Source organism: Pongo abelii, chromosome 11 (assembly GCF_028885655.2).
Source record: "Pongo abelii isolate AG06213 chromosome 11, NHGRI_mPonAbe1-v2.0_pri, whole genome shotgun sequence".
NCBI classification, from domain to species: Eukaryota; Metazoa; Chordata; class Mammalia; order Primates; family Hominidae; genus Pongo; species Pongo abelii.
In genome coordinates this window covers 144,559,063-144,571,211 of record NC_071996.2, presented here as the reverse complement: position 1 = coordinate 144,571,211, position 12,149 = coordinate 144,559,063, and the positions used below count along the sequence as shown (strand labels likewise).

Genomic DNA, 12,149 nt, shown 5'->3' with positions numbered 1-12,149 from the left:
CCTGCCATCTCTTGGCTCTCCCTGAGACCCTGCTTGCGTCCCCGGACTCTGACCTCAGGTCTGGGCTGGTGGCTGTGCCCTGCTCCCCGGCTCTGGCCCTCCTCCCAACCCCAGCCAGGCCTCCTGCACCTGGTGCATGCTGTACGGCTATCCCAGATGCTCCCTGGACACAGGCCTCCTCCTCCAACTGCACCCCAAAGATCGCGGCCCCCCTCGCGGGGGTTGGAGAGTCACTGCAGACCCAGGCTCAGCATGGCGCCTGGAGTGGCCCTGTTCTGACCCTGCTGCCCTGTGAAGGGCAGCCACTCAGCAAACACCTCCCCACTATCAGCTGAGGTCTGGGGCCAGCCGCCCGTCCTCCCGACAGCCCGTGCACCAGGGTCTGTCTCTCAGTCCCCTGGGAGGTCTTAGGAGGCGCCTTCACTGCAGGTTCCCCCATTGCCTCTTCTTCTGGAGGGAGTAATGGGCCCCCTTTGGGAGCAGCAGCCCAGTGGGGGAGGGGGAGGGAAGTCCCTGCTCCTCCTCCTAGGCCCAGCTGGGAACCAGGTGCCAAGACCACCAACCAGGAGGAGAGCTGCTGGAAGGGGCTTAGCCATTCTGTTCTAAACCCCTTATTTTGCACAGCGGGGAAAGAAGGCCCAGCAGGGTGGCAAGAGGCACCCCAGGCTCTTTGATCAGAGACCGTCAGGCTCCACTCAACCCCCCAGGCCGGGAAGGGCTCTGCCCCGCCCTCCCTCCGCCTGCTCAGCAGCTCCCGCCCTGCGCTCCCCCGGGCATCGGCGGCGCCACCCCGCTAACGGGAAGGCTGCAGCGCGGAGTAAACTTGACTCATTCCTAACATTTACAGAGGGTCACTTATTAGCAGGACGTCCCGAGAGGCGCTGGGGCGTAATGGGTTCCATCTGTGGACGGGTGCCTGCAATGGGCCGCGGCCCAGCTGGAGCCAGAGGGGGGCGCGGGGAGCGCGGGGGGAGCGCAGGGGGCGTTCAGGGGGACACGGGGGGTGCAGGGGCTGCAGGGGAAGCAGGGGGCGAGGAGGGGGCGCTGGGGGGGAGCGGGGAGCGCAGGGGGCGCGAGGGCGCGGGGGCACTGGGGAGCGCAGAGGGGGGCGCGGGGGACGCAGGGGTCGTGCAGGGGGGCGGGGGACGCAGAAGGGGGCGCCGGGGAAGGAGGGGGCGAGAAGGGGGGCGCAGGGGGACGCAGAGGGGGGCGCCGGGGGCGTAGAATGGGCGCGACTTTGGAGTGTGAGGGCAGCGCCGCCCCCACGGAACCACCCGGAGGAGAGAGAAGGGCTGAGGGAAGGAGCAAGCAGGAGAGAGGCAGGGATGGGAGCGGAGGGGAACGAAGGGAAGGTGGGGGTCGGCGTGACCGGAGGCCTGTGCCGCCAACCTAAGCGCTTAGGACCCCGCCGACGCTGCTTCCTTCCCCACGGCTCCAGGGTGGTCCTGAGGATCTGCACCACCCGCTCCCCAGGCCCCTCCCGGGGACTCTGCGCTGCCACCTGCGCCAGCGGGTCCGGGCAGGGCGTCCCCTCCGCGACCTGTGGGTCCTTCTGGGCATGCCCGTTTCCCGCCCGGGCCTCTGCGGGGTGGGCCCAGGCTGTGGCCCAGCGTCCGCTGGAGGCTTGTATTCTAGAAGGCCTCGTAGTGGGAGGGAACACCAGGGCTGGAGGTCACTTTCCCCTAAGGCTCCAGACTCACAGTTGAGCCCGGCTCATATCTCTTCCTCCTGCCCCCAGCACCCTCTTCAGCTCAACCTGCATTAAAGACCCCAGGGAGGTCATAGCCCCTGCGTGGAGCTACGCTAGGGGTAGCTGGCCCACTCAGCTCGATCCTGGCCCTGAGAGGGGTGGCCCAGCAGGGAGAGCCAGCGGGTCCTCACTGCTGTGCCACCCCATTTGGTTGTGTGGAGAGGGACAGCCAAACCTTGGGGGAAATGTGGGCTCCCCATATCTCTGCCTCCGCAGGGTCAGAGCAGGGCTCCCCTCTAAAAGAGTTGGACTGGGGTCCTTGCTATGCCACCAATAAACAGAGACCGTGAGTGTGTTACCCCCCACCTCGTGTCCCCATCTGTGAAATGGGAGCGTTGGCCATCCAGGCCCTCCTGGATCCCAGGACCAGGGGCTGGGGCTCTGTGAGGGTGCAGTGGATGGACCACGTGTGGCCTCAGCTGCCTGCCCCCAACTGGCCACCAGCCCCTGGGAAATGCAAGCTGCTGGAATCTTGCCTGCAGGCAAATGACCTCCCACCCTCTGATGGAATCAGAACCCTCCTGTGGATCCAGGGTCCCACCTGCACTTTGGCACTTGCTGGGGACTGGGGGTTTCAGGGCTGCTGCCAGAGCCTCTCCTCTTACACCCCTTCCCCATTCCAGGGTCTTGGCCAAGATCCTGGAATGGGGGGCCGGGAGGTCACCTTATCATACTCCATGCTGCAGATGGGGAAACTGAGGCCAGGGACACGACCCCAGCTCTCCACTGGGGTGGGGTGGAGCCAGAGTGCACCTGCCAGCCCGTACTGCCTGCAAAAGGCTTCCGCCTGCAGGGAGGGCGCAGGGACTCTAGGTCTGCACCAAAAAACCTGAGTCTTGGCTTTATCTGGAGGCCACACTCTTGTGCTGATTCCCATCCCTGCACCTGGGGCATGAACTTGGAGATACTGTCAGGGGTCAGAAGCCTTGGAGGGAAATCCCCCACACCCTCGTCAAAGCCACCTGAAGCAGGGACGGTCAGGGGCCTGCTGAAGCTCAGATCCAAGCGTCACTGGCCCCACCAGCCCTCAGCAGCCCCACCACCCCTGTCGTCCCATCCTGCTTGGACAGCTGCCTGAGCTGGGGGTGGGAGGGGGACGGGGAGGGGGAGCATGTCCATCGGGACCCTCGCCCACCCATCAGCAGGCTCCTCGGTCAGCCTGGGTCACCCTCATTGAGGGGTGGACCCCCGAGTGAAGGGTGGGGTGGAGGGCGAACCTCCTGAGTGAGGGGTGGGATGGAGGCAGCTCCCAGCCAGAGGGTGGAGGGTGCCTTCCCTGAGCTCCAACAGTGCCCCCGTGTGGCCGCGAGGAGCGCTGCAGGGGGCTGCCAGGTCCTGCTGTTGTAGAACGGAGGCTGGGGCTGGGGGTTTGGATGGCATCAGGGACCAGTGCTCAGTGGAAAATGAAAGATGTGTGTCCACGAGAGTGAAGGCACGCGCCAGCATCGGCCCGCAGGGTTCTCTGCGCTCTCCACTTGCAAACGTTTTCGCATCCATTGTCCTGACCTGCACTGGAGGCTTCTGGCCTCCACCTTAATGGGTGAGGAGGGTGAGGCTTGGCACCTCTGAGACTTGCTCAAGGGCACCTGCTCAGCAGCAGCGTTAGGACTGGGACCCCAGCCTTGGGCCCCTACTCGCGCACAAGGGTGGTCACTGATGAGCCTTCCCAGCAGCGGTGTCTGGACTTGGCTCTGCTGCAGTTCTCCTCCCCTGTGTGCCCCCTCCCCAGCCTGAGCAAAGGGCAGGGAACCAAGCAGCTTCCGGGCCGGGCAGCAGCCCCTTTCCTCCTGTGTCTGAGCCCAGCCATGCTGCAGCTGCTGCCTTTCTCTCCTGGGCCCTCCATGGCCCTCCCAGCATCCCTGGGCGGGGAAGTCTGGCCTTGCCAGGAGCAGGCACAGCTTGAAGAACACATCTGAGGACAGGGCCTCCGGCCAAGTCCAGCCACCGGAGGTCTGCTTGCCGTCCTTCCGCAGCCCAGCCTGCCGCAGAGAGGGCCTTCGGCTGGGTGGCCTCCTGCCAGGCTCCATTTCCTTAGGAAAAAGAGCTTCTCTGTGCCTGGGATAACACCTGGCCTCCAAAATGCTGTATTTCAGCAACTGCTCAGTTTAAGTCTCTGTGTTTGTGGAGCACACTCTGGGCCTGGGCATCACCCAGGAGCAGGAACATGCCTCTGTGGGTGTCAGTTTGCTCCTCAGGTGATGATAAATCTAGGCCACCCCTGTAGGCAGGACCCCGGCCGGCCAGGCATTGAGGCAGGGATTGTGGATGGGGAGAGACAACTTATCATTTCCTTCTATGCCCCCAACACAATGCTTGGCACACAGACAGGCTTGGACACAGCACACTGCTTGGAAGACTGAGAGCTCAGCTGGAACTTCCTGAGGTCCGAATCACCAACGGCAAAATGACTCAGAACAAGGAACTTGAAGAAGGCAAGGACCCTGTCTTTCCTGTTTGTCCCTGTGTCCCTGGTGCCCACGCAGGCTTCCTGGGGGAGGTGGGATAAGAAAGAACCCACCAGCTAGAGAGCCCGGGCACTGTGTCCATGTGGAGGGAGCTGTGGAAGCAAAGGTGGAGAGGATGCGTCTCCAGGGGTCTGTGCAGGGCCTGGGGGAGGGGCAGTGGGGATGACGGTGGGTGGGGCAGAGGAGGAACCTGGAGCCAGACCGTGAGGGCCTCAAATGTTCTGTGGAGGATTGTGGGACACGATCCTTGGACCACGGGGCTAGTGGGGGTTCCTGAGGGGGAGGATGGGCCCATGTTGTTAGTACAGTGGCTCCGGCTGTGCCTGACAGGGCCTGGATGCGGCCTGGGAGATTTGGAGATGGGCTGAGCATCTGCTTCTGGCTTGCTTGTGACAGTGTGGAGCTCGGTGACGGGCACCATGGCCTGGCTACTTGGAAACCATCCACCGCTCCTGTCCTGTGGTGGGGACTCTAGACTTGGGCCCTCGGGATCTCCTGAGTGATAAGCGTGTCTTTTGTTGGCCTATGAGATGACTGATGGCCAGGGCCCCTGGATAGCCGCAAAGAAGGGGCTGGTTACCAGAAAGACCACGGCACGATTAGTGCGTTGGTGCTTTCAGCCCCACACCCTGACATCTGGGGAGGGGAGAGGAGCTGTCTCTGGAGCTGATCACCAACGGCCAATGATTTAATGAATTTTGCCTACTTAATGAAGGTTCCATAAAAACCCTAAACCACAGGGCTGGGCAGGCTGGGTTGCTGAACACAGGGCAGTGCTGTGGGTGGTTGGTGTGCCTAGGGGCCTGGAGGCTCCGTACTTGCCGCCTGTACCTTGACCTGGGCACCTCTCCTTCTGGCTAGTCCTGAGTTGTGTCCTTTATAATAAACCAGTAATCAAATGGGAAAGTCACTTCCAGAGTTCTGTGAGCTGTTCCAGCAAATTATCAGGTTGAGCAGGGGGTTATAAGAACCCCTAATTCATAGCCAGTCAGACAGAATACGGGAGGCCCAGGACTTGTGATTGGCATATGAGGTGGGGCAGCTTTATGGGACTGAGTCCTTAAACTGTGGGTCTGTGCCAGCTCTGGATGGTTAGGGTCCGAACTGGATTGAATTGTAGGACAGCTAGTTGGTGTCCAGAGAGCTGGAGAATTGGCTGGTGTCAGGAAAAACCCACACATTTGGTGTTAAAAGTGGTGTGAGTAACAACAGTTCAGACAGGTAAACCTTGCTTGGAGGGAAGCGTGTACGTTAGAGAGGAAAAAAAGTGGGAGGGTAAGACGGCGCGGCTACTATGGAAGACGGCATGAGGGGTCTCCACAAAATTAAATGTAGACTGTCTGCGCGATCCAGCCATCCACTTCTGGGCATCTGCCCGAAAGAACGGAAAGCGGAGGCTCGAAGAAATATTTGTACCCCGAGGTTCACAGCAGCATTTTCACAGTGGCCGACAGGCAGAAGCCACCCAGGCATCCACTCAGAGATGAATGAATAAACAGAGTGTGGTCCCTCTATGAGTAGAATATTACTCAGCCTTAAAAAGGAAGGAAAGGCTGGCGCCTGCTACAACATGGGTGGACCTCGAGGGCGTAATGCTCAGTGAAATAAGCCAGCCACGAAGGGACAAATACCATCTGATCCACTTAGACAAGGCTGCTAGCGTCATCGACTTCGTAGAGACAGAGAGTAGGATGGCGGGGGCTGGGAGAGCGGGGAATGGGGCGTGAATGTTGAATAGGGGCAGAGTCTCAGTTTGGGAAGATGAAAGTTCTGGGGCCGGGTGTGGCAGCTTACACCTGTAATTCCAGCACTTTGGGAGGTTGAGGCGGGCACATCACTTGAGGTCAGGAGTTCAAGACCCTCCTGGCCACCATAGCGAAACCTCGTCTCCACTGAAAATACAAAAAATAACTGGGCATGGTGGCGTGTGCCTGTAGTCCCAGCTACTGGGGAGGCTAAAGCAGGAGAATTGCTTGAAGATGGGAGGGCAGAGGTTGCTGTGAGCCGAGATCTCACCACTGCACTCCAGCTTGGGCGACAGAGACCGACTCTGTCTAAAAAAAAAAAAAAAATTCTGGACTTGGATGGTGGTGATGATGGTTGCTCGATGCTATGAATGTGCTTAGTGCTACAGAATTGTTCCTAAAAATGGTTAAAATGGTCAGTTTTATGTTATGTATATTTTCCCACAATTTAAAGAAAAATGAAATTTTTATTTTTTAAAAAATTTATTTTATTTTATTTTTTTGAGACAGGGTCTCGCTCTGTCTCCCAGGCTGGAGTACAGTGGCGCGATCTTGGCTCACTGTCACCTCCGCCTCCTGGGTTCAAGCGATTCTCCTGCCTCAGCCTCCCGAGTAGCTGGGATTACAGGCGCCTGCCATCACGCCTGGCTAATTTTTGTATTTTCAGTAGAGACAGGGTTTCACCATGTTGGCCAGGCTGGTCTCAAACCCCTGACCTCAAACGATCCGCCCGCCTTAGCCTCCCAAAATACTGGGATTACAGGTGTGAGCCACTGCGCCCAGCCAGAAAAAAAGAAATTTTTAAAAAGGCTGAACAATCAATGAGAAAATCATTGAGAAAATCAATGAGAAAATCAAGCACATTTTTCCAGAAGTGAGATGAAGAGCAAACCCAGAGAAACTGAAAGCAAAAGAAGAATGCATATATGTAGGTTAAAGGAAGAATGCATACGTAGGTTAAAGGAAAAAATGCATATGTAGGTTAAAGGAAGAACGCATACGTAGGTTAAAGGAAGAAAGCATATATAGGTTAAAGGAAGAGTGCATATGTAGGTTAATGAAACACAAGATAAGAATACTATGAGGAGGATCGGTACGTGGCTAGTATCAGAAACGAGAAAGGGGATGCCACTTGGGGGCAACCACTTCCTCCCCACTGTGCCCAGGACTGGGGTTCCGGACCCAAGGCTGTCTGGAGTCCTGGGAAACCCCTATCTCGAGCACCCCAGCAAAGAGGGACAGCTGGTTACCCCACGGATCCTGCAGACATCCAAAAGACAGGAAGAAGATATTGTGAACAACTTTTGCCAATAAACTTGAACATTTGGATGTAATGGACAATTTCCTAGAAAAATAGCACGAATCAAAACTCAAGCCAAGGAACCGGAGTCTGAGGAGCCCCCAGCTCTGAGGGGACTGGGCTTTCTGTTTTGGGTTCCTCATCCGGGACTCTGCGCCGCGCTTCTCCACCAGCTGCGGGTCTGGGTGCTGGAGATTCCGAGGAAGGGCACACCCCCACCCCTCGAGGCAGTCACAGATACCCCCCACTTCACGTGTAATTTCAGGGGGCTTTGCGCTCCCCAAGTCCAACTTGCTCACCCCAGGGACAGAGGTTGAGAGTTTCCAAGCCTGCCCCCTTACGTCCAATTCCAGCTCTGGGGTGGGGGCATTCTGGGGTGCTGTGCAGAGGTTGCTGGGGGGCTTCCAGAGGAGGGGAGAGCGGCTGTGGCCGGAGGAAGAGGGATGTCAGAGAGGCTCCTCTGGGCCTGGGAGCATGTTCACCATCCGTCCGGAGCCACCACTCCTGGTCACGGGGGAGCCTCCTGCATCCTCAAGCCATAGCTTTCCTCAGGCCCTGCGGTCTCCCAGCTGTAGCTGGAGGGTGGAGGGTCCCTATGGTTCTGCCGCCCATCTGGACAGCTGATCTGGGCGTCTGGCGCCCGCCTGCTGCCTGCTCATTCTGGGCTAATGGCATCAAGATCTCAATCACTACAGCGAAAATAACAGGTGTCAGCAGGGCGGGCAGAGCTGACTTCGCTGGGGCCTGCGTAGCCTCCAGATGAATTTCCCAGAGACAGTGGGAATTTGGGAGCAGGCAAAGCAAAGCATCTCTCAGCCACATTTGCACAGCGCTCATGCCCCCGCCTGATGTCAGCACCGGCCTGGGTTTCCCCCTCAGACCAGCCGCTAACCACAGCAGCTCCCTCCAACCCTTAAGCCTCAGCTTTCCTGACATCCGAGGGGATGAGAATCCTCACAGGGCTGCAAGTGTCCTGTAAACGTAGTGTGCTGGCTCTCCACCCTCCATTCACCAGCCCTGCTCTCAGAACTCATGGAGCTGACACCCAGGCAAAGCTGGCCGAGCTCCAGGTGGAGGAGGTAGAGGTCACCCCAGGGGGAGGAGGTAGAGGTCACCCCAGGCGGAGGAGGTAGAGGTCACCCCAGGCGGAGGAGGTAGAGGTCACCTCAGGTGGAGGAGGTAGAGGTCACCCCAGGCGGAGGAGGTAGAGGTCACCCCACGGCACTGCTTTGTCTTGTTGCATCACCTGATTCAAATATCCTGCCCTCGAGTCCTCGTGCAGCCCTGTGGGTGAGCAAACCCTGCGTCTACCCTGTCACTAGGTCACCTGCACCAGCTGTGGCCATTTCTCTTTTCAGGTGACCTGTATTGTTTGGATAGGGCCATGTCAGCCTGCCGTGGCATAGTTTTCAGATGCTAAGAGCTGGGTTAACAAACAACCATGAGTAAGCCAGTTCATCAGGGGTTCTCTGGGATCCCGAGGGGTCCGTTGGAGGTGGGGGCGGCCTGGCTGCGGTGGTCAGCAGCAGGTGACGGCAGTGCAGGTAGGAGGGATGTCTGAGGTGGGACCGCAGGCTGGGTCCTAGGTGGGCTCTGGGAAGTAGGGAGGCAAGGGGAGAGGGACACGGGACAATTCCCAGCCACCGTTGTCACGCACCAGGTGCTATGAAGACAGAACCAGAACATCTGGAAGCCAGAGAATAGACACTAGGGCTAAGCCACAGCCTCCCACAAATGTGCAGCAATGGGAACACCACCCCAGAGAGGCCCTGCTGGCCCCCACACTTTGCCATGGGAGGGCAGTGAACGAGGTCCCGGAATGTCAGCACCAAGGGCTGTCTGCCCGTCCCCACCCCAGTGTGCAGCCTGCAAACCTGTGGCTGCCAGGGACGCCAGTCACCTGAACGTCCACAGCCAGCCCTGGCCCCGGGCTCTCCCTCCACCCTGCAAACCGGCTACAAGGGATGCCGGCCACCTGAACGTCTATAGCCAGCAGTGGCCCCGGGCTCGCTCTCCCCAGGCTCTCTCTCCTGGCTGAAGGCTGCCTGTGTGTGCGTGCAGGTGTGCCTGCTTGCATCCGTGACTGGCTGCACGCTCAAGGCAAACACGTGAGCAAGTGGAAAGTGCCCCGGGAGCCAGGAAGGTGCCTCCTGGCCACCCCCTCTCTGTGCCGCGTCCCTTCCAAAGTGCCCTGGCAACTTGCTCACAGGAGGGTGCAGGGAAGTGACCGCCCCACTGACCTGGATCACGGTGTCCAGCCCCAGTAGGGGCTGTTGGGAGGCATCCCCATTGCCAGGCTCACTGGAGGCAGAGCTCATTGCAGCCCAGAGCGCAGGACCCCAGAGAAGGCTGGGCTTTGCTACCTGGCAAGTCTCCTCCAACTGGCCAGGGTCTTCCTTGGTGCGTGGGCCCCACACCTGTGTGGCACCTGGCTCTGCAGTCCTGTTTCCCGAGCCTGGGCACCCAGTTGCTCTTGCCCTATGGGTAAGACAGTATGGCCAGCTGAGCCCGTAGGCGTTGCTGTGGCAACCGGGACGCTGAGAGCTGCGTTTCCCTGGAAACAGGAGTGCAGGACCCTGTTGCTATGGGGACAAAGGAACGCTGTTGGCTGGAAGCAGTTTTGCCTGGAGACCTGGCGACGCCCTGGGTAAAACTGTCTACCTGAGCAACGGCATCTGGGAGGGGCTGGCCTTTCCCCCAGACACCCCCTCCCACATTCGCTCCAGGGGGAGCCGTGTGCTTGCTGGACACACAGCAGGCAGAGGCAGCACGCAGATCACTGGTCTTCCTTGATCTGGACTCATAAACTATGACTTTTGAAAAACATTTGTCAAAGAACGTAGTGATCGTCACAGGTGGTGGACTGAGGCCTGGAGAGGGACGCTGCCTGCCTGAGGGGCAAAGGAAGCTCGCCTTCCTGGCCTTGCACCTGTGAGTCCTTCTGGAGTCTGACTCCCACTAGAGCCCTTCAGAGTCACCTGCCCATGGGTCCACCCTTGCCCCAGGAAGCTGCACTGTTTCCCACCCTCTGGAACCGGAAAGGATCGCCAGCTGCCCTGTCCGAGGGGGAGCAGGCCCTGGTCAGCATGCGTGGTGGAGGGTCTGCAGAACTTGCCCACGGCTTCCCACCCCAGGGGCTGCCAGGGGCTGTCCAGATGCCAGGGCAGGGCAGCTTCCCATAGATGAGGCAATGGGAGGGAAGCAGGGCCATGCCTGCCATCTCCAGGCCGGCTGTCCCTGCAGACGCAGAGCTCTGTGGCTTGGAGCCTGGGCCTCCCAGGGCCTCAGATGAAGTCAGGTGCCTGGCAGGCATCCATGCCAGCATTTCTGCCCCATTCCACTCCTTCTGGGGCTCCTCATTCTGAGCTGGGACCTCCTTGAGCTGATGCTGGCAGGAGTCCCTCTGGGGAAGGGACAGCCGCAGAGGTGGGCCCTGCAGCAGGAGTGGCTGCCCTCCCATGAAAGGCTGCCCTGTTCAGGGGCCTCTGGGGATGGGTACATCTCCGAGTCTCTCAGAGACCCAGGTTCTTGGAGCCAGCCCAGGAGACTGGGAGGCAGCCTGCCCAGCAAGGCCACAGGGGCCTGGGCAGTGGAAGTGGATGCCAACTTGGGGGACCAGCATGTTTGTCCCTGGGGCTGCCGAGAGAGGGCCTGAGGGCCCAGGCCACCTCCTCAGAGGCGAAATTCAAGAAGCAGAGGCACCTGTACTCAAAAGGAGCCCTCCCAGAGAAACGCCTGTGCTCTGTTCACCCTCACTCCTGAGGACAACCTCCAGGGTGGCCCTGCAGGGACAGGCCAGGCTTTCTGGCCAGACATGGCCCCATGGGCATCTGGGCTGGGCTTCACTGGACAGTCCCTGGAGGGCCAGGGGCCTGGGCAGTCCTTCTGAGCCTCGTGCTTCCGGCCCAAGCATGACCTCTAGCTCCAGGTCCAGACTGAGGATACTCACTCCATGGGCTGGGCCCCTCCCTGAGCAGCCTCCAGATCCCCCAGGGACCCAAGACTGCTTGTTGCCCACCCTCAGAGTCCTGGGAGGCCCTGTGGCCATGCAGAGTCCTGCCCTCCATGCCTCAGCCTGAGTGGGGAGGGGCAGCGTTTCCTGCTGGGGCTCCGCTGAACTCCCCTGAGGTGGGTCAGGGCTTAGAGGGTGTGGCCCTGGCCTCTGGTGAGAGTTCCTGCTGGGGGCAGGGTGGGTGGAGTGAGGAAGGGGCATCCCTGTGGACCTGTGGACGGCAGGGCGGGTAGAGTGAGGAAGGGGCATCAGTGTGGACCTGTGGATGGTGGGGAGTGGCTGGGAGGCTGGTGTCATCTCCCATGCGGGTGTCTTGGATTGGTGGAGATAAGACCTCACATGCCAGAAGCAAGTCCTGTGTCAGTCCTGACACAGATGCCCATGTTCAGGGGCGGCCCGGTGGCCTGAGTAGGTGTGTTGGAGAGACGCCCTGACCTGAAGCTGTACATCCAGGCCAAAGGTGACGTGCACTGGGCCCAGCCAGGTGGAGGCACCGCCTGTGGCCTCTGCAGGTGACGGCTCTCAGGAGGGCCGGTGGGCAGGGGCTCCCATCTGTGTTTAATTTTATTTTTATTTATTTATTTATTTATTTATTTTTGAGATGGAGTCTTGCTCTGTCTCCCAGACTGGAGTGCGGTGGCGCTATTTCCGCTCCCTGCAACGTCCGCCCCCCCAGGTTCAAGTGATTCTCCTGCCTCAGCCTCCGGAGTAGCTGGGATTAGAGGCACTCGCCACCATGCCCAGCTTATTTTTGTATTTGTAGTAGAGATGGGGTTTCACCATGTTGACCAGGCTGATCTTGAACTCCTGACCTCAAGCAATCCTCCTGCCTTGGCCTCTCAAAGTGCTGGATTACGGGCGTGAGCCGCCGCGCCCG

The 12,149-nt window shown here is 59.5% G+C and overlaps 1 protein-coding gene across 1 annotated transcript in view; it reads right to left on the bottom strand.

Moving 5' to 3' along the window:
• The window catches only part of CROCC2 (ciliary rootlet coiled-coil, rootletin family member 2), an 80,257-nt gene extending 70,616 nt beyond the window's left edge, over window positions 1-9,641 (bottom strand). Inside the window, exon 1 of the mRNA XM_024243599.3 lies at window positions 9,501-9,641. Coding sequence (XP_024099367.2) covers window positions 9,501-9,578 — 78 coding nt within the window. The 5' untranslated portion in view covers window positions 9,579-9,641. The remainder of the gene's footprint in view (window positions 1-9,500) is intronic.
• Between the last annotated feature and the right edge of the window lie 2,508 nt (window positions 9,642-12,149).